Here is a 22,632-nt window from a genome sequence, read left to right as displayed (position 1 = left end):
ACCTGGTCACGGAACAAAGCAAGTTCTTAAGTAGAGGTACCACTGTATAGACATACATAGAGAGCTAGAGATACATGGCTATATGGATGTGTGTGTGTGTGTGTGTGTGTGTATGATTAATTTATATTTAAATTTGAGAGTGGTTCAATAGGGAGCAATCTTTAGTTTCTTTAAACCAGTGTTTCCCAACCTTGGCCACTTGAAGATATCTGGACTTCAACTCCCAGAATTCCCCAGCCAGCATTCGCTGGCTGGGGAATTCTGGGAATTGAAGTCCAAATATTTTCAAGTAGCCAAGATTGGGAAGCACTGCTTTAAACGATGCCATTTTTAACGGGTGATTCTGGAAAGTGAGCTCTCTCATTCCCTCTTTTCATTTCCCAGCAGGTTCCCCTCCGCCTCCCCAATTGCTCTCCCCGCATTCCAGCCCAGGGGCACCATGGACAGATGATCTTGGCTCTGCGCCGCCATGCTACAGATGCGTGGCCGCTACCTGCTGCTCTTCCTGGGAGTGCAGCTGGTGGTGATGGCCCTGCTGTATCGCGAAGGCTACCGGAAACGCGTTGCTTATTTCTTAGGCATTTTTTGCAAAGGGGGCACCTTGACTATGCTGAACGGCTTCTCCAACACATCACTGCCAGGGGATGTCTACGCCAACCTCAGTCTGATTGCTCGGCCTCCTCTGCCCCCTGAGGATCTTCCCTTCTGCCCCGAAGTCTCTCCTTTTCTGGGTAAGTGGACCAGAACGCTACGATAATCAGTTCTCATAACCCAGTGATGGTGAACCTATGGCATGGTGCGACAGGTGGCACGTGGAACCATATCTGCCGGCACACGAGCCATTGCCCTAGTTTAGCTTCAGCATACACATGCGCACTGACCAGCTGATTTTTGGCTCTCACAGAGGCTCTGGGAGGGCACGAATCCCAGCGACCAGTTAGGTCCCACAGAGTGGGTCTTCTCCAGGTGCCGTCAACTAAACAATGCCGCTTGGCGGGACCCAGGGGAAGAGCCTTCTCTGTGGCAGCCCCGGCCCTCTGGAACCAACTCCCCCCAGAGATTAGAATTGCCCCCACCCTTCTTGCCTTTCGTAAGCTGCTTAAAACCCACCTCTGCCGCCAGGCATGGGGGAATTGAGACAAAATTTTATGCATGGTATGTCTGTATGTATGTTTGGTTTTTATAATAATGGGTTTTTAACTGTTTTTAGTATTGGATTATTATTATTATATGCTGTTTTATTATTGCTGTTAGTCGCGCCGAGTCTCTGGAGAGGGACGGCAATACAAATCCAATAAATAATAATAATAATAATAATAATAATAATAATAATAATTATTATTATTATTATTATTATTATTATTATTATTATTTCTGACTTCCACAAGGCCTCCGGGGGGATGGGGGAGGATGTTTTTGCCCTCCCCAGGCTCCAGGGAAGCCTCTGGAGCCGTTGGGAGGGTGAAAAACAGGCCTACTAGGCCCACCAGAAGTGGGGAAATGGGCTGTTTCTGGCCTCCAGGGGGCCTCCGGGGGGGTGGGGGGCAGGGAAGGCAATTTCCCCCTACCCGGGCATTAAAATACGGGTGTGGACACTCACGCAGGTGTGATAGTGTGTGCGTATGCGCTTTCAGCAGCCGAGGAAAAAAAAGGTTTGCCATCACTGTCATAACCTTTGGATTCAACTTGAATTCAAGTTTTGTGGTGAGACTTAAGTGTGTGACAAAAACATCAACTTCCTTGAAAATAAGCCCTCATTCTAGACCAGGGTTTTCTAACCTTGGCAACTTTAAAACTTGTGGATTTCAACTCCCAGAATTCCTCAGCTGGCTGAGGAATTCTGGGAGTTGAAGTCCACAAGTTGCCAAGGTTGTAGACCCCCTGGATGGCTTAGTTTAAAGGTTGCTTTGTTGAAAGGGCAGGTATGGAGGTTGGAGAAGAAGGTGGAGGGAGAGGCAGGTAGCACAGCCAAAATGAGAAGACCACAAGAAGCCTGCACAGAGAAGCGCCCTGCTGGAATTACTCTTACATGCCTAAAGAGACTCCCACACCCTTCTATGCTCTCTATCTTGGACCCAGGTTATTTTTCAGGCCCAGAATAGAATATGGGCAAGGCTTATTTATAAGAAAAAAAGAGCCCAGACACTCGTATGTTTCACGCTGGGCCACTCCTTGAGTCTGCTGGTTCAAAGAGAGGATAGCAAACCTCAAACTGCTACAGCCTGACCTATTTTCTTCCTTGGTGTGTTGGCTAGGAATTCTGGGAGTTGAAGTCCACCCATCTTAAAGTTGCCACCTTTCGAAAACACTGCTCTAGTTCACTGATCTATGGGGCAGTAGGGAAGAAACGGACTAACGCATCTCTGCTCGCGTGCAGGAGGGCCCATTCGAGTGACGCTGCCCTTCGGATTGACCTTTGAAGAAGTCCTGCGGAAGAATCCCTACGTGACCAAAGGGGGACGTTACCGTCCCCCCGACTGTGACGCCACTCACAAAACAGCTGTCATCATCCCCCACCGTAATCGGGAGCAACACCTCAAGTATTTGCTGTATTATTTGCACCCTTTCCTGCAACGACAGCAGCTCAGTTATGGCATCTATATCATCCATCAGGTATGGCAATTGGTTTAGTTCCAGAAGCTGGGGACAAACTCTCCTACAGTCGTCAGCACAGTTCTTGAAAGGAAACAAGAGTTTGGGATGAAAGCAAGGAAGCGGAGAGCAGGGATGCAATAGACAGAGTCCTCACTGTTTTTCCCCTTGTGGAAGCAGTCGGAGTCTCCAGTTCAATCAGGGGTGAAACCCACCAGGTTCTGAAGAACCAGTAGTGGAAATTTTAAGTAGTTCGGAGAACCAGCACATGTCATCTTTGGCTAGCCCCAGAGTCAGGTGGGAATGGAGATTTTGCAGGATCCTTCCCCTGACACATCCACCAAACCACACCATGCCCACCAAGCCATGCCCACAGAACCGGTAGTAAAAAAAAAAAAATTGGATGTCACCGCTGAGTTCAATGTATGGGCTATACCTGTGGTCCAGAATTCTGTGCATGTCCACCAGAACATTCCCACCTGGTAATATGTGTTCTGTCGGGCTCTCTGGTAGACTCCTCCCAAAAATTCACAGGTACAAATTTCAGACACACACACGTTTGAAAATTCAAAGCAATGTCCTTTATAATGAAAAGTCACTTAAACTAAGCCCTCTTTTTGTATAGCAAAGAGCACTTGTCTCCAAACAAACTGGTAATTTGTACAAGTCCCTTATCAGTTCTGTGACACTTAGCTTGCAGCTGTGAGGCAATTCACAGTCCTTCTTCTTTCACAAAGTGAAACACACTTTGCTCTGGTTTAGTTTCAAAGCGGGGAAAAATCAGCACACAAAAGGTCAAAGTCAGTAAAGCAGTCACGAAACACAATGATCAGATAATCCTCCACAATGGCCAAACCCACAGGCTGCTATTTATAGCAGCCTCACTAATGACCACAGCCCCACCCAACCACAGGTGGCCTCATTTTCTTTGATAATAATCTCTCAGTTGTTGTTGCCTATGCATCGCTCTCCGCATGCGTGGCTGTATCATTAACTCTTGTTCTGAATCCAAGGAGGAGCTAGAGAATTGATCTCCTTCTGAGCTGTCTGCCCCACTCTCCTCCTCCCTGTCACTCATGTCTTCTTGGTCAGAGGAGCCTTCATCAGCAGATTCCACCGGGGGCAAAACAGGCCTGCAGCATGTGGATGTCTCCCCCACATCCACAGTCCTTGGGGCAGGAGCTGGGCCAGAGCTAACCAAAACAATATGGAGGAGGGAGGAGGACTATTACCAAGAACAGCAATAGCACTTAAACTTATATACCGCTTCATAGCGCTCTCTAAGCGGTTTGCAGAGTCAGCTTATTATCCCCAACAATCTGGGTCCTCATTTTATCAACTTCAGAAGGATGGAAGGCTGAGTCAACCTTGAGCCAGTCAGGATCGAACTGCTGAACTGCAGGCAGCCGGCAATCAGCAAAAATAGTCTGCAGTACTGCATTCTAACCACTGAGCCACCGCTGCTGTAAGATTCCTTACTGCTGGGCAGAGCGGGTGAAAAGGAGATTAGTAACTCAGCTTTAATTTTGTTAGGTCAGTGTTGGTATAGGTCAACTTCGGCACCTTAAAATGTTAACCGGGCAATTCTGGGAGTTGAAATCCATACACCTTAAAGCTGCCAACATTGAGAAACACAGCGCTAGGTATAAGTGGATCTGAAAAATCAGCTTTCCACTCTATTAGCCACAAAGGCTGTTCTAGAAATCCAACTGTTTCATGAGTTTTCAGCCTTGAAGGACTTGACAGTTGGATACAAACATTCACAGGAAGCTGCTTGTATAAAATTAGACCGCAATGAGAAGTAATAGCAGAAGATTACAGGAGTTACCCCTCTAACTCCCAAAGGAAGTGATGCTTTTCTGCTCTGCAGAATGTTTAATAATTTAGTTGTTCAAGAAACTAGAATTGAGCAAAGGCTCCAAAGAAAACCAGGAATCAAAATGAAGATTATACAGTGTTCCCTCGATTTCCATGGGGGATGCGTTCAAAGACCGCCTGCGAAAGTTGAATTTCCGCAAAGTAGAGATGCGGAAGTAAATACACCATTTTTGGCTGTGGACAATATCACAAGCCTTCCCTTAACACTTTAAAACCCTAAATTACCATTTCCCATTCCCTTAACAACCATTTACTCACCATTATTACTGGCACTCACCATTGAATAGGACACTTAGTGATCCTGATATTTATAAACATAATTATTTATTAACAATAATTATTTTTTTTGTTATTTATTTGCAAAAATTATTAGTTTGGTGATGACATATGATGTCATCGGGCAGGAAAAAACATGGTATAGAAAAAAACTCACGAAGTATTTTTCAATTAATACTTTTTGAAAAACCGTGGTATAGGCTATTCGCGAAGTTTGAACCCACGAAAATCGAGGGAACACTGTACATCCAAATTTTAAATAGAAGAGAATTGGGACTAGGAACTGAAAATAAAGGTGTGACCAGTATCTGGTACAGTGGTCCCTTGGTACTCAATGTTAATTGGTTCCGGGAGGCACAATGAGTACACAAAATGATGAGGGCCAAACAATTTTTCCCCATACAGTGAGTCACAAGGCAATTGACAGTGGTGAGTTCTAGCTTGTGGTGTTGAGTACTAAACAAATAATGAGTACCGGGACAAAGCTTTCACATTGAAATGTGTTGAGTACCAAATTCAAAGCAGTTGGGTACCAAGGCATCACCTCTGCTAGTTACCTTGAAGAGAGGAGAGATGGATTGTGTAATCTGGGCTGCAGACAACCGAGTCAGGCTGTGAAGTGGAATGCCGTAAGCGTGAAATCGGTCGAAAACAGCCGGTTCTAGTGGAAATGTGGCTGATGGATAAATGTCAATCATTTTGTTACCCTCTTTTTCCCAGACGGAAAGTTACACTTTTAATCGGGCCAAGCTTTTGAATGTGGGCTTCAAGGAAGCTATGAAAGACGAGGATTGGGACTGCGTATTCTTCCACGATGTGGACCTCATTCCGGAGGATGATCGGAATATTTATACGTGTGATCAATTTCCGAAACATGTGGCTGTTGCCATGGACAAGTTTGGCTACAAGTAAGCTTGAGCTTAAGGCTAGTGATGTTTCTTTCCTAAATACAGTGATACCTCGTCTTAGGAACTGAATTGGTTCCGGGACGAGGTTTGTAAGGTGAAAAGTTTGTAAGGCGAAACAATGTTTCCCATAGGAATCAATGGAAAAGCGATTAATGCGTGCAAGCCCAAAACTCACCCCTTTTGCCAGCCGAAGCGCCCTGAGGCTCCCCTCCATGGGAAACCCCACCTCCGGACTTGCGTGTTTTTGTGATGCTGCAGGGGAATCCCAGCAGTGCAAAAACAGGCCCTTCGCTGGCAACAGAAGTCCGGAGGTGGGGCATCCCAGTGGCGGCGGCTTGGGTTTGTAAGGTGAAAATAGTTCAGAATAATAGAAGAGGCAAAAAAATCTTAAACCCCGGGTTTGTATCTCAAAAAGTTTGTATGACGAGGGGTTTATAAGACGAGGTATCACTGTACACAGCTGCTTCCCTTGTTCTAATGCTTTTTGGGGAAACAGATTTGTATTCATAAATGGAGCTTTCTTTCCACTTTCCATCTAGAAATAAGATGTAATTTGAATGATTTAAACCCTTCAATGGGCTTAAATCCTTCCTCAGCCATAGAGCTTATTGGCTGGAAGTCATTGTTTCCCCAGCTTATTCCATTCCATTTCTTTTCTTTCTCTTTTTCTATTTATTTATTTATTTCGGTTTCCATTGTGGAAATAGGGTGCAATTTGAGTGACTAAGGCCAAGAAACCCTGGGTTTAAGTCCTTGCTCAACCATAAAATGTACCCTGCTGGCAGCTATTGCTACCCAGCTTATTTCCTTTTCTTGATTCTTTTTACTTTATATCAGATGTCTTCAAACTTGGCAACTGTAAGACTTGTGGACTTTAACTCCCAGAATTCTTCAGCCAGGAAGTTGAAGTCCACAAGTCTTATAGTTGCTAAGTTTGGAGACTCCTGCTTTATAGGACTTCCCATGAAAATGGACTATTGACAATCCAGGCCCCAAATCCAGGAATACAGCCTTGAACTCGGGACTGTGCCAAAACACCAATAGAGTCAGGGTCAAGCTGATCTCTACAAGGAGCATGTTCCATAGGCCAGGTGCTACAACAAAAAAGGCTCCACTGCTGGTCCTGCCAGATCACATTCCTTAGCCGCTGGATCTGTAAAGTGCCTCTTCTGCTAGATCTAATAAGGGTGAGACAGTCTCAGAAATGATCACCAACTCCTTCATTTGCACCCCCCAAAAATGCCGGCAACCATTGCAGCTTGAAGAGCCAGGGGTATAACATGTACCCCAAGGAGCTCTCATAACTGCCTGTGCTACCATATTTTGAAAAAGCCAGAGTTTCAAGATTATTAAATAGGTGGCATAGGAGCCATCAGTATAGCCTTGGACTCTAGAGGAAAGGTATTTAAAAACAATGTCACAAATCTTATTGACTATTGTTCTGCCGGGCTCTCTGGTAGGAGCCTCCCGAAAATTCAAGGGTACAAATTTCAGACACACACACGTTTGAAAATTCAAAACAATGTTCTTTATCACAAAATTCAAAATAAACAAAGCACGCTTTTTGTATTGCAAAGAGCACTCTTCCCAAAACAACCGGGTAGTCTGTCCAATTTCCCTTAAGCAGTCATTAAGTACTTAGCTAGCAGCTGTGAAGAAACTTCACACCCCTTCTTCTTCCAACGAAGTGAGACACACACACACACACACACACACGTTGCTCTGCTTTGGTTTCAAAGGCGTGAAAAAGCAACAAAGTCCAGCAACACAAGATTCCTGACGAACTCCGATCAGATATTCTTCCACAACAGCCAAACCCACATGCTGCTATTTATAGCAGCAGCCCTAATTACTGGAGCCCCACCCAAACACAGGTGGCCTCCCTTATTTCCTGTAATATGTTCTTATTTGGTCTCTTCTACTCATAATTCTGCGCTTGCATAGGTCCAAAATGTCATCATCTGAATCAACAGAAGATAAGGGAGAGTGACTGCCTGGGCTGTGTGCCAAGCCCTCCTCTGCCAAGTCACTCCCACCTTCTTCATCCGAGGAAACTAAACGCTGAACTGATTCTGTCGGCAATAACACAGGCCTGTGACTTGTTGAATTTTCCCCTGCATCCACCTCCCCATCCCCTGGGGCAGGAGCTGGGCCAGAGCCAACCACAATACCTATATTGGCTTATCTGGCTAGCAGAGAGGAAAAGCAGGTGCTTTCAATTCAAAGTTAAGGGTTTTTTTATAGTGATGTCTTATAGCAGTGATGGCAAACCTATGGCACGGGTGCCACAGGTGGCACGCGGAGCCATATCTGCTGGCACAAGAGCCGTTGCCCTAGCTCAGCTCCAACGTGCATGTGTGTGCCAGCCAACTAATTTTTAGTTCATACAGAGGCTCTGGGTGTGCATTTTTGGCTTCCGGAAAGCCTCCAGGGAGATGGAGAAGGCGTTTTTATTCTCCCCCAGCTCCAGGGAAGTCTTTGGAGCCTAGGGAGGGCCAAACACGAGCCTCCTGGGCCCACCAGAAGTTGGGAAACAGGCTGTTTCTGGCCTCCAGGGGGGCTCTAGGGGGCAGGGGAAGCTGTTTTCACCCTCCCCAGGCATTGAATTATGGGTGTGGGCACTCGTGCCTGTGCGATAGCACAAGTGCACACTATTTCAGCACCCTAGGGAAAAAAGGTTCGCCATCACTGTCTTATAGTGTTGTTTTATTTAATTTTGATTTCTTTCATTGTTATGTATTAATATGTTGTACGCCGCCTTGAGTCTCAGGAGAAGAAGGGTGGCCTAGAAATCAATCAATCAATTCAATTCAATTAAGGGAACTAAAATCAAAGAATCAAAACGATCATGGTACAAATGGCATGAATGGATTCAAAAGAAAAACTAAAAACATTACAATACAAAGTAACAGTATATATAGAAAAAGTAGTAAATACCTTATGAATGTCAATAGAAACGAAGAATAAACGTTTTCCCTCTTTCCTGTTATTTTAAGTATGTATTATACCAATGATATATCTAATTGATTAATATGTATTATACCAATGATACATATAATTGAATGTATACTATTAAAGGTGATATAGAGCAGTGTTTCCCAACCTTGGCAACTTGAAGATATCTGGACTTCAACTCCCAGAATTCCCCAGCCAGCATCCGCTGGCTGGGGAATTCTGGGAGTTGAAGTCCAAATATCTTCAAGTTGCCAAGGTTGGGAAACACTGATATAGAGAAATGGAAGATATATACAAAAGGTTATAGAGATGGAATAAGATCTGTAAAACTTAAAACATGTAAGAAATATTTTTGAAAACAATAAAGAATTTTTTTTTAAAAATCAATCAATCAAACAAACAAACAGTAGAAGAGGGATTTTTTTTAGTTATACTGGAATATGAGTATCAGCTTATCCATCTTATGATCCGTCTCCAAACGGGGGACAGTCAGGTGCTGCCTAGGATTGGTGGCGTTCGATGAGACTGTCTTGAAAGCCCCAGTGGTACAAACGCAAGGCCTTTCCCTTCTATCCGTTTGGTGGGAACTAACTCTCAACAAACCTTCTCGCTAACAAAATGATGAGATGGGGCAGGAATGTCAGCTCACAGGGTCCTGCACCAGTTTAAGACTTCACAAAGATCCTCCTTATTTATTTATTTATTTATTTATTTATTTATTTATTTATTTATTTATTTCATTTATTTCATTTATTTCATTTATTTCATTTATTTCATTTATTTCATTTATTTTATTTATTTTATTTATTTATTTTATTTATTTTATTTATTTTATTTATTTTATTTATTTTATTTATTTTATTTATTTTATTTATTTTATTTATTTTATTTATTTTATTTATTTTATTTATTCGATTTTTATGCCGCCCTTCTCCTTAGACTCAGGGCGGCTTACAACATGTTAGCAATAGCACTTTTTTAACAGAGCCAGCCTATTGCCCCCACAATCCGGGTCCTCATTTTTCCCACTTCGGAAGGATGGAAGGCTGAGTCAACCTTGAGCCGGTGATGAGATTTGAACCGCTGACCTTCAGATCTACAAGTCAGCTTCAGTGGCCTGCAGTACAGCACTCTACCTGCTGCGCCACCCCACTCCTTGTTGCATGTATGCTGCCTCTTGTAAGCAAATGTTCTCCTTCATCGTTCTTCCGACAGGCTTCCCTACAAGACCTATTTTGGAGGGGTTTCGGCACTTAGTCCAGAGCAATATATGAAGATAAATGGATTTCCTAACAACTACTGGGGCTGGGGTGGTGAAGATGATGACATCGCCGTCAGGTATGACTTTTATTGACAGGTCTGTCGCAATCTAGGCTGGAAGTAGTTAGTCCAAGGAAGCTCAATAGCAATACCACTTAGACTTATATACAGTGGTACGTCTACTTAAGAACTTAATTCATTCGGTGACCAGGTTCTTAAGTAGAAAAGTTTGTAAGTAGAAGCAATTTTTCCCATAGGAATCAATGTAAAAGCAAATAATGCATATAAAACCATTAGGAAAGAAATAAAAGCTTGGAATTTGGGTGGGAGGAGGAGGAGGAAGAAGAGGAGGAGGACAGTCTCTGCCGAAAGAAGAAGGTGATGGACTGAGGCAGCAAAGAGGAGCATGCGCCTCCCATACACCCGGCGTGAGGCTGCCTCCCATACACTGCACCGGAGAGAGAAACCCAGAGGGAATGGCAGGAAACTGGCCGGGCCTTCGTGCCGCTCTCAAATTTCCTGGGAAATTTTTCCAGGCTCGGGTTCTTAAGTAGAAAATGGTTCTTAACAGGCAAAACAATCTTGAACACCCGGTTCTTAGCTAGAAAAGTTCTTTAGAGGCGTTCTTAAGTAGAGGTACCACTGTACTGCTTTATAGTGCTTTACTGTAAATTCCCTCTCTAAGCAGTTTTACAGAGTTAGCCTATTGCCCCCAACAACCTGGGTCCTCATTTTACCCACCTCAGGAAGGATGGAAGGCTGAGTCAACTTTGAGTCTGCTGAGATTCGAACTGCCAAATTGCAGTCAGCCGGCAGTCAGCAGAAGTAGCCTGCAGTACCGCACTCTAACTACTGCGCCACCATGGCTCAATTCCCAACTATTCATTAATAGTCTGTATTAAGAAGTCAGTGAAAAATTATAAGAGATGTATTCCTACTTTCCCATGAGATTCCTTTACATAGGCAATTGAGGCAGGGAATGTTTTGTCTGTTTGCTCCCATTCTTCCGATGCAGATTTAAAAGCCAGTTTCCAATTGGAGTGTAGTAGTGGGGCAATCCCTGAGTATATCGGCTTGCATTGGCTGCCGATCAGTTTCCGGTCACAATTCAAAGTGTTGGTCATGACCTTTAAAGCCCTACATGGCATTGGACCAGAGTACCTCCGGAACCGCCTGCTACCGCATGAATTTCAGCGACCGATAAGGTCTCACAGAGTTGGCCTTCTCCGGGTCCCATCGACTAAACAATGTCGTTTGGTGGGCCCCAGGGGAAGAGCCTTCTCTGTGGCGGCCCCGGCCCTCTGGAACCAACTCCCCCCAGAGATTAGAACTGCCCCCACCCTTCCTGTCTTTTGTAAACTACTCAAGACTCACTTATACCGCCAGGCATGGGGAAGTTGAGACACCTTTTCCCCAGGCTTTTTTATACTTTGTTTTATGTTTGATATGAATGTGCTGTTTGGTTTTTTTAAATAATGATAGGGTTTTATATGTTTTTAATATTAGATTTGTTCCACTGCTATATTGTTTTTATTACTGTTGTGAGCCGCCCCGAGTCTTCAGAGAGGGGCGGCATACAAATCTAATAAATAAAATAAATAATAAATATCCTTGATTCTAGAAGCAGCCATGCAATCCCTTGCTAGCTTCTGCTAATGTTTATCCTCCCTCTCCTGCAGGGTTGCCCTAAGTGGAATGGTGATCTCTCGCCCGTCCATTCAGTATGGCCGTTACCGCATGATCAAACATGGACACGACAAGGGGAATGAACAGAATCCCAAGAGGTGAGCAGAAAGAAATACTTGGAGGAGAATTTGTAGACGGGACCTGCTCCCGCCCTGGAGTGCAGTTTGCCTGTTCCATACCATTCCTCCTCTCCTTTTTCTGTTATTCTGTCATTTTTCTGTTGATAATAGCTATGGCCTTTGCAGAACTTTCTGGGCCTGCATATAGACCCACTATAGGTACCACAGTTAATAACTTTCAGAGAACAATTTTGTTGTGTAGATGTAGCAGTCAGGTGACCTAGTCAGGTAGCGCCGAACATTCAGTTGCTCATTTATTCTCAAGTTCGAACTCTGATGGAAAGTTGTCAGCTTGTCAAGAATGGAAGTATCATATAAGGATAAACTGACACCATAAAGAGATCTGCAGAAAAATGGAAGGACAGGAAAGTAGAGTGCATTTAGACTCTACTTTTATTTTTTTTTTGGTCTCCCTTGACTAAAATTGTTAATATATTGCTTGCAGAGAAGATCTTGCCAGAATGCTTTTCTGGTGCAAAATAATATGGACTAGAAACCTATAGCCATTAGAACAGCAAATGTAAATTTAATTGAAAGTAAAACTTTGGCCTTCTTTTTGTCTTGTCTATAGTAATAGGAACCATAATTAGTAGTAATCATCTGTCATGTTCTAAAAGCAGTAACCCTATAGTCATCTTCCTGCTTCCTTTGCGATATGGCCTGATCCCTTCTATTTATAGGTCTGCTTTGTTGTTTCACGCAAGTTACTTTCCCTCTTCAGTTCTTTGTCTTTATCAGTACATGTAGCTCTTGTTTAATCCCCCTCCACAGTGTTTTACAACACTCTCTGGGCAGTTGGTAATCAGCCTATTGTCCCCAACAAATTTGGAACTTCATTTTACCATCCTTGGAAAGGTTGAGTTAGTCTTGAGCTGGCCAGGCTCGAACTGCTGGCAGTTGGCAGAGTTAGCCTGCAATACTGCATTCTAAATATTGTGCCTCCACAGCTCAGTGATAATACAGTTATAATGGTAAGAAAATGCTAACTTTATAGCTAATCTTCACATTTACTACCTTTATGGTTCCAAAAAAATAAAGCAAAGCTGAAGGAGTAGTGATTTCTGACAGTCTCAAAATGGGTGAACAGTGCAGTCAGGCGATAGGGAAAGCGAGTAGGATGCTTGGCTGCATAGCTAGAGGTATAACAAGCAGGAAGAGGGAGATTGTGATCCCGCTATATAGAATGCTGGTGAGACCCCATTTGGAATACTGTGTTCAGTTCTGGAGACCTCACCTACAAAAAGATATTGACAAAATTGAACGGGTCCAAAGACGGGTTACAAGAATGGTGGAAGGTCTTAAGCATAAAACGTATCAGGAAAGACTTCATGAACTCAATCTGTATAGTCTGCAGGACAGAAGGAAAAGGGGGGACATGATCGAAACATTTAAATATGTTAAAGGGTTAAATAAGGTCCAGGAGGGAAGTGTTTTTAATAGGAAAGTGAACACAAGAACAAGGGGACACAATCTGAAGTTAGTTGGGGGAAAGATCAAAAGCAACATGAGAAAATATTATTTTACTGAAAGAGTAGTAGATCCTTGGAACAAACTTCCAGCAGACGTGGTAGATAAATCCACAGTAACTGAATTTAAATATGCCTGGGATAAACATAGATCCATTGTAAGATAAAATACAGGAAATAGTATAAGGGCAGACTAGATGGACCAGGAGGTCTTTTTCTGCCATCAGACTTCTATGTTTCTATGTTTCTATGAAGATAAAAAGTGACCACAATGACTGAGTTGCCAGTCCCAATTATGGACACTTAACAAGGACCATCGGTACTGATTCTCCTTCTATACCTCACTTCTTTCCTTATTTGTTCCTGAACTTCAGCTGTGATCGTTTTTCATATCCCCAACAGTTGTCTTTTTTGGGAGGGGGAGGGGGGAGTACTAATACGAGTGGTTTCCAGATTTATTGCTTAAAATAAATGTCTCCGTTCTCAGCTTTTGTTGAAGACTCTTAATAGCATTGGGAATTTGTGATAGAGGATGCATAAAGTTTCTGTTAATTTGTAAATAACGGGAAGCTGTTGATCTTAGAACAGGGCTCTCCAACCTTGGCAACTTTAAGACTTATGGATTTCAACTCCCAGAATTCTGGGAGTTGATTATTTATTTTATTTATTATTTATTTATTACTTAGATTTGTATGCCGCCCCTCTCCGAAGACTCGGGGCGGCTCACAACACGTGGAAACAAATCATAAATAATCTGACAATTTAAAATATTTAAAGATTTAAGAAAGACCCCATATACTAACAGACATACACACAAGCATACCATATATAAATTAACATGCCCAGGGGGAGATGTTTCAGTTCCCCCATGCCTGACGGCAAAGGTGGGTTTTAAGGAGTTTACGGAAGGCAGGAAGAGTAGGGGCAGTTCTAATCTCCGGGGGGAGTTGGTTCCAGAGGGCCGGTGCCGCCACACAGAAGGCTCTTCCCCTGGGGCCCGCCAACCGGCATTGTTTAGTTGATGGGACCCGGAGAAGGCCCACTCTGTGGGACCTAATCGGTCGCTGGGATTCGTGCGGCAGGAGGCGGTCTCGGAGATATTCTGGTCCAATGCCATGAAGGGCTTTAAAGGTCATAACCAACACTTTGAATTGTGACCGGAAACTGATCGGCAGCCAATGCAGACTGCGGAGTGATGGTGAAACATGGGCATACCTAGGTAAGCCCATGACTGCTCTCGCAGCTGCATTCTGCACGATCTGAAGTTTCCGAACACTTTTCAGAGGTAGCCCCATGTAGAGAGCATTACAGTAGTCGAACCTCGAGGTGATGAGGGCATGAGTGACTGTGAGCAATGAGTCCCGGTCCAGATAGGGCCGCAACTGGTGCACCAGGCGAACCTGGGCAAACGCCCCCCTCGCCACAGCTGAGAGATGGTTTTCTAATGTGAGCTGTGGATCGAGGAGGACGCCCAAGTTGCGGACCCTCTCTGAGGGGGGCAATGATTCCCCCCCCCAGGGTAATGGACGGACAGATGGGATTGTCTTTGGGAGGCAGAACCCACAGCCACTCCGTCTTATCCGGGTTGAGTTTGAGTCTGTTGACACCCATCCAGGCCCCAACAGCCTCCAGGCACCGGCACATCACTTCCACCGCTTCGTTGACTGGGCATGGGGTGGAGATGTAAAGCTGGGTATCATCGGCATATTGATGATACCTCACCCCATGTCCACAAGTCTTAAAAATTGCCGAGGTTGGAGACCCTTGTCTTAGAAGTCATAGAACCATAGGGCCAGTAGGGACCATGGAGATCTTCTAATCCCACCCCCTGCTCAAAGCAGGAGACTTATGTCAATTGGTTGTGCAGTCGTCTTGGAGAGGGAAGAGGAGAGAGTAGCTAGAGAAGCTAAGGCAGGTTCCCCCAAATTTGCCAACTGTTTAAGCATAGCTGGCTGGATAATTCTGGGGGCTGAAGTCCACAAGTCTCAAAAGTTGTTGTTGTTGTTGTTGTTGTTATTATTATCATTATCATTATTTGACTTGTATGCCACCCTTCTCCAAAGACTCGGGGCAGCTCAGGTACAATACAAAAACAATGTGTATACAAATCTAATTAATTAAAACTAATAATAATAATAATAATAATAATAATAATAATAATAATTATTATTATTATTATTATTATTATTATTATTAATTAGATTTGTATGCCGCCCCTCTCCGAAGCTAAGATCCCACTATGTTAAAAACAGTCAATCAACTCAGTCACAACCACACATCACATTTAATAGTTGAGGGGGCATGATCCAGCTGCCCCATGCCTGGTGACAAGTGAGTCTTAAGACTCTTGCGAAAGGCGAGGAGGATGGGGGCAGTGCGACTCTCCGGGGGGAGCTGATTCCAGAGTGCCGGGCCCCCCACAGAGAAGGCTCTTTCCCTAGGCTCCACCAGACAACCTTGTCTGGTCCACGGGACCTGGAGAAGGCCAACTTGAATCAGGGTGGTGCAGGAGGTAGAGTGCTGTACGGAAGGCCACTGAAGCTGACTGCAGATCTGTAGGTCAGCAGTTCAAATCTCATCACCGGCTCAAGGTTGACTCAGCCTTCCATCCTTCCGAGGTGGGTAAAATGAGGACCCAGATTGTGGGGGCAATAGGCTGGCTCTGTTAAAAAGTGCTGTTGCTAAGATGTTGTGAGCCGCCCTGAGTCTAAGGAGAAGGGCGGCATAAAAATTGAATAAACAAACAAACAAACAAACTCTGTGGGACCTAATCATCTGCTGGGATTTGTGCGGCAGAAGGTGGTCCTGTAAGTAATCTGGTCCGATGCCATGTAGGGCTTTACGGGTCATCACCAACACTTTGAATTGTGTCCGGAAACCAATCGGCAGCCAATGCAGTTGCCAAGTTTGAAGACCTTCTGAGCTAAGGCATCCATTCTTCCCAATGTCTCCTGCAGATTTAACTTGCTGGCCAAGACGAGGAGGACCTGGAAACAAGACGGCATGAACACCCTTGAGTATCAGCTGCTCTCCAGGGAGCGCCACCCTCTCTATACCAACATCACTGTGTTCATTGGGACTGAGAAGGGCATGCAGCACACCACATGATGCATATCCGACAGAGCGGCACGGGGACAGGAGCCCCACCCTGCCACTGCTTCTGGATGGACGAAACCAAAGATTCCAGCGAGGAATATCTTGCCCAGAGTCGGGGGGTGGGCTGTATCATATTCTGACTGCAAGAGTCCAGCCAGGGCGCTGTGAGCAACAGCATTGCAGTGACCAAATGAGGATTTTACACAGCCCGCCCCACCCACCCTTTACTCCAGGTTTGGGCCTTTTTAACCCTGGGGATTGAGGTGGGTTCTGACCTTTCCTGGGATGCCTTTTGAACCTTGACTGGAGGAGAGACACGGAAGTCACGCGGGGCTCCCTTAAGCAATCCGAATTTTGTTGTGCCAGGGTTGGCTTTTTTCTTATTAAAGTTCCATTTATTTTAAACGTAATGGCCAAGTGGCAGATTATTTCCCCTCCTTAAAGTCTGGTTCTAAGAAGGAAACGATTGGGAATCGGATCTCCTGAAGGAGTGGTACTCTTTGCCAGGGGAGAAACTGGGCTAGAAAGCGAGAGGCAGTGGACGAGAGCCAGAACTAGTGGTTTTTGGTGGAACCGACTACAAGTCGACACATTAACATCGGGGTAGTTTCTGCCGAAGTGAGCACCAAGTCGTGCAAGAGGAACACTAGGCTGGCTTGTATACTTTCAGTAGGGTCTAGACCAGGGGTCTTCAACCTTGGGAACTTTAAGACTTAAATGTCTCCATTCTCAGCTTTTGTTGAAGACTCTTAAAAGCAATAGGAATTTGTGATAGAGGATGCATAAATTTTATGTTAATTTGTAAATAACTGGAAGCTGTTGATCTTAGAACAGGGGTCGCCAACCTTGGCACCTTTAAGACATGGATTTCAACTCCCAGAATTCTGGGAGTTGAAGTCCACAAGTCTTAAAGTTCCCAAGGTTGGAGGCCCCTGGTCTAGATCATTGTTTCTCAATCTCCACATTATGTGGATCATGCTGGCTGGGGAATTCTGGGAGTTGAAGTCCACAAGTCTTAAAGTTGCCAAGGTTGGAGACCCCTGGTCTAGATCATTGTTTCTCAATTTCCACATTATGTGGATCATGTTGGCTGGGGAATTCTGAGAGTTGAAGTCCACAGGTCTTACAAGGTTGTAGACCCCTGGTCTAGATCATTGTTTCTCAATCTCCACATTATGTGGATCATGCTGGCTGGGGAATTCTGGGAGTTGAAGTCCACAAGTCTTAAAGTTGCCAAGGTTGGAGACCCCTGGTCTAGATCATTGTTTCTCAATCTCAACTTTATGTGGACCATGCTGGCTGGGGAATTCTGGGAGTTGAAGTCCACCCATTTAAAAACTGCTAAGGTTAAGAAATACTCGTCTAGAAGAACACGACAAAAAATTCACTGGCTTCAGCTTATTGGTTGTTGGGGGGTTTTTTGGCAAACACTGGCTCAGAAGACACCTTCGTTTTTCATTCATCTGTACCTGTGCAGCATATCGCACCCTGGTTTGGTTTTACCCCTTTCAGATAGTAATCCCAAAGGTGTTTTTTCAAGAGGTCACTGGACTTTCCTCCCACCCTGCTGAAGACGTTTCGCTTCTCATCCAAGAAGCTTCTTCAGCTTTGTCCCTGGGGAAAAAAATGAAGAAGCTTTTTGGATGAGAAGCAAAAACATCTTCAAAGGAAAAAACAAAAGTCTTGTTGCCTCTTGAAAAAGCATCTTTGGGAAAACCATGATCTGGATGACAAGAAAATCTCTATAGGCTTTCAGATGGTAAGTTTCAAAAGTCTGGCTGTTCTGAATACACATAAATACAGTGATACCTTGTATTACAAACTTAATTGGTTCTGGGACGAGGTTCTTAAGGTGAAAAGTTTGTAAGACGAAACAATGTTTCCTATAGGAATCAATGGAAAAGCGATTAATGCGTGCAAGCCCAAAATTCACCTCTTTTGCCAGCCGAAGCACCCGTTTTTGCACTGCTGGGATTCCCCTGAGGCTCCCCTCCATGGGAAACCCCACCTCCGGACTTCCGTGTTTTTGTGATGCTGCCGGGGAATCCCAGCAGGGGAATCCCAGCATCGCAAAAATGAGCGCTTCCCTGGCAACGGAAGTCCAGAGTTGGGGTTTCCCAGCAAAGGGAGCATCAGTGAAATCGCAGCATCGCAAAAACACCGAAGTCCTCAAAACCCTACCTCCGGACCTCTGTGTTTTTGCGATGCTGCAATTTCACTGAGGCTCCCCTTGCTGGGAAACCCCACGTCCGGACTTCCGTTGTCAGCGAAGCGCCTGTTTTTGTGCTGCTGGGATTCCCCTGCTGGATTCCCTTGCAGCATCACAAAAACACGGAAGTCCGGAAGTGGGGTTTCCCATGGAGGGGAGCCTCAGGGGAATCCCAGGAGCACAAAAACAGGTGCTTCGCTGGCAACGGAAGTCTGGAGGTGGGCCATCCCAGCAGTGGCAGTGGGTTTGTAAGGTGAGAATAGTTTGTAAGAAGAGGCCAAAAAATCTTAAACCCCGGGTTTGTATCTCGAAAAGTTTGTATCACAAGGCGTTTGTAAGATGAGGTATCACTGTACAAGGTGATTCCTGCCATTAACTATGTCTGGTCAAACATGCAGGATATCTACAGTTCCTAACTCTGCAAATGTAGTCAGCTATTTTTTTTAAACCCAATTCCTGGCTTTTGTCATTTGAGTTAACTCCGTTTGTTCTGTCTCCCTTGAAAATGAGCCAATAGGCCAGTCTGCACTTCCCAAGGGAGTGGGTGGCAATAAGCTTGCACTGCAGACTGCCATCTGTTACCATTTCGAGGCCACCTTCAATTTTTTTCCCTCTTTTTCTTCTGCTGTTAACAGATTACACATTCCCCTTCCCCTCCAAAAAACCCACAACCCCATCTTGCAATGAACACAGCAGTGACCTTTATGAATAGATTGTATTTTTAAAAAAGCATTTCTCCATTATGCAAAAACTCTGGTCGGTTTGGACAAGAGGAACTTGTACTTACTCAGAAGGCCAAAGATGGATCTAAACCAGAAGATACATCAGCCAGGCCACAAGGACCATATACCATCCAGGTACTGATGTAAGAGTGAGTGAAGACAAAGGAACGCCTTTTCTGTCATACTCGGAGCAGCAAGGGAGCCTGGCTGGAGAAGTGGGCTGTTAGCGCTATAGCAGGGGTCCCCAACCCACGGCACTGGGCCGTGGCATGCCAGAAACGAGGCCACAAAAACAAATGAAGCCCCATCCTTGGGATGCAGGCAGCACATGAAATTACACCCCATCCGTTCCACGGAAAAACTCTCCATGGAACTGATTCCTGGTGCCCCAAAAGGTGGGAGACCACTGCTTTATAGCATGACAGGAGCAAGTTCACTCTCTGCTAAGTGACTTCCATGATGTTTATATGTTTATTTGCAAAAAGGAAAGTTTTTTTTTAATGAATAGACAGCTTAAAAGGAAGCTGAACAAAGTCAGGAAATAGGGAAGTTTGAAAGGATACCAGTGTGATAAATAAGCTCATCAAGGAAGCAATAAAAACGAAGAAAACTTCCTTCCAAAAAACAAAACAAAACCGGTATTACTTAAATTGAGAGCAGGAGGGAATAATCTGGTGCAAGAAATGTAATTTGGTGGCTAGGAAAATGGGAAATATCTGAGGAATATTGCCAAAATGTGGACTGAGCCAAATGTGGCTTGCTTTGCTATGGGTTAGAGGGTTTCGTAAACACACCTATTGTCTTGTGTTTTAAATGCCCTTACAAAATAGAGACCCTTTTTGGATTCCTAAATGACAAGTCAGTTAAACTGTTGAGAAACAATTCCTCAACTTTTTTCAATTAAAAACACTAAAACACATTTCTCATCAGACCTTTACAGGATGGAATTTCAAAAAAAGGTTAATAAAGGTAGAGATGTGTTAATATGTACTGATCTTTAACAAAACATTGAGTCCAAATATCCATGCTGCTGGTATCTATCATCATTATTGCAGATGGAAATTGGAAAGTAACCAATGGTTACCAATGATTCCTTAAAAAGACAACTTCTACCTGACTATTTTTTTTGCTTTTAAATGTTTTGAGCATATAAAATGAGCATGTGGTCCAGAAGACTGGAAGCTCCTGTGGAAACGCTGTTTGTTCATGGGACAAAATGATGGCGCTCCCAAGGTGTTTACAAGCAGCAGGCAGAAATAAACATGAGTAATCTGCAAATGTCACTATTAAGACTCATTCTAATGTAAAGGTTGAAATTGGAAGGATGAGGCAGCCATCCCAGTTGAAAACTCCTGCCCTGCTGTCTTTTCATGCATCGTTCCCAACACCTGTGTACAGGTAATCCTCGACTTAACCATTTATTTAGTAACTATTCAAAGTTACAACACTGCAAAAAGGGACTTTGGATTGGTCCTTGCACTTGCAACCATAGCATCCCTGCAGTCATGTGATCAAAATTCAGTCACTTGGCAACCAGTGTGCATTTACAATGCTTGTAGTGTCCCGGGAATCACGTGATCACCCTTTGAGATCTTTCTAGCCCGCTTTTCACAAGCAAAATCAATATTGGAAGCCAGATTAGCTTAATGACCACAATTCACTTAATGGCTGCAGTATTTTTTCGCCACCCTGGCAAAAATGGGTGTAGTAAAATCAGGCATGCCTCACTTAATAATCACTTAGCAACAGAAATTCTGGTCCCAACTGGCTGTAAGTCGAAGACCACTTGCAGATCGACTTGTAACTTCACCAGAGATCTCTGCGTTGTTGTGGGCATTTCAAATAAAAATAAGGTCTATTTATTGGGGAAAAAATTGAAAAACTGTCAGAAATGATACACATATTTAAAGTAACTCCTCACAAAGTTCTGTTAGCATCCCCACTAGGAGCATTGACTATTTCCGTTCATACTCTCCCAAGAAAAAACATTTCCCAATCCCAAGCAAACGGATTTCACACTTCTATCACCTGAATAGGAGAAAAGGAAGAAATTGATTTGAAGTTTTCCCTTCCCCCCTGTTCAAAGTGCATAAAAGTTAACAGCACTTGGCAGCAGGTACTGACCAGCTAAAAACTGATAGAGGGGTGGTGGGTCGCATTTCACCAACCTCGTAATGTGCATTGGCTTCCCCACTGACTTGCAGAAGAAACTGGGCGATCATGAAATTTCAACTGGGAGGACCGTCTTCCAAACTGGCCTGTATTGAGCTCATTAAATTAACACTCGTAGCTATTAGACTGTGTTGAAACTATTAATCCAAGTAGCTTATTTTTATCTAGGCCAGGGGTAGGCAAAGTTGGCTCTTCTATGACTTGTGGACTTCAACTCCCAGAATTCCGGAGACAATCATGCTAGCTCAGGAATTCTGGGAGTTGAAGTCCACATGTCATAGAAGAGCCAACTTCGCCTACCCCTGAACTAGGCAGATGTTTTTCTGTGCTCCTTCAATTTGTATACAATCCATTTTCTCAACCCCCAAATGCACAGGTGGACCTGGTGTGAAATATGTCAAAGATTACTGCATTGGAGCAAATCGTAGAGTTCACGTCTGAGCTTATTCAACTTACTTAAAGGGAGACAAAGGTGATAGAGGAAGAAATACCTGCACATCAAGGTGTGAGCCTATAAGGATACATGACAGTTGTTCTTATGGATCTGTTATCAAGACATTAGATTGAACTAGAAAAAAGTAGCACACATATCGTACTGATTTAGGCCATGTACTGCGTAGAAATTATTAACCGGAAGAGAACCTGGGGCTGTCAAAACACAGGGATCAGAATTGTGTGTGTGTGTGTGTGTAAAGTTTCTGATATTTCCATGAAAAACCTGCTTGTGATTAAACTAATCACATTTTCATGTGATATCCTCAGAATGAAAAGAACATTATATTAGCAACCACAGCAATACATCAAGAGTAACGATAGCGGAGTCCAACATGTGGAATTCTGTATTTTCACTGTATATAATCAGACAAGACTAGAAGTTGGAAAGAGAAAATCAAGCTAACCCAATCAAAACAGTAATTATCTCAAACACACACCCTGAAACACCGGGGATGTCACCCATTAGTCAAAATGGTGAATTAAAAATGAAGGGACTTGAGCAGATTAGACATTAATATCCTCAGCAACCCTATATATAGGCTATGATTTGTACAAGCTAGGCAAATTGCAAAATTTCCATTTTCTTCCCTATTTGTCACTTTTGAGGTACAAGATGGTAAAATAGCTCTCCTCAAGAACCAAAAATACGCTATTATTTTTGTTACCTATTCACCAAAGCAAAATACAGGTCTCATGGCATAAACCCAGTGGGGACCTACAGTGAAAGACTGACAAGGTAGATGGTGTGTGACTGGTTAACCCAACATGCTACCCTTGATCCAAATCTAAACAAATCAT

General features: G+C 43.9%; 1 protein-coding gene across 5 annotated transcripts in view; it reads left to right on the top strand.

Moving 5' to 3' along the window:
• The window catches only part of LOC139174007 (beta-1,4-galactosyltransferase 3-like), a 46,062-nt gene extending 29,421 nt beyond the window's left edge, over positions 1 to 16,641 (top strand). For 3 of the 5 annotated variants that reach the window (XM_070764016.1, XM_070764019.1, XM_070764018.1), the window contains exons 2-7: positions 388 to 731; positions 2,378 to 2,613; positions 5,467 to 5,654; positions 9,825 to 9,947; positions 11,549 to 11,653; positions 16,098 to 16,641. In XM_070764016.1, coding sequence (XP_070620117.1) covers positions 470 to 731; positions 2,378 to 2,613; positions 5,467 to 5,654; positions 9,825 to 9,947; positions 11,549 to 11,653; positions 16,098 to 16,248 — 1,065 coding nt within the window. In that variant the 5' untranslated portion in view covers positions 388 to 469 and the 3' untranslated portion in view covers positions 16,249 to 16,641. Of the gene's footprint in view, positions 1 to 384; positions 732 to 2,377; positions 2,614 to 5,466; positions 5,655 to 9,824; positions 9,948 to 11,548; positions 11,654 to 16,097 lie in introns of all 5 variants that reach the window. The other 2 variants (XM_070764015.1, XM_070764020.1) reach the window with 2 other exon arrangements.
• The last annotated feature ends 5,991 nt before the right edge of the window (positions 16,642 to 22,632 follow it).

This window comes from Erythrolamprus reginae, chromosome 11 (assembly GCF_031021105.1).
Source record: "Erythrolamprus reginae isolate rEryReg1 chromosome 11, rEryReg1.hap1, whole genome shotgun sequence".
In the NCBI taxonomy this organism is placed as follows: domain Eukaryota; kingdom Metazoa; phylum Chordata; class Lepidosauria; order Squamata; family Dipsadidae; genus Erythrolamprus; species Erythrolamprus reginae.
The sequence above is the reverse complement of the archived record's forward strand: the minus strand, read 5'-3'. Positions and strand labels throughout refer to the sequence as shown.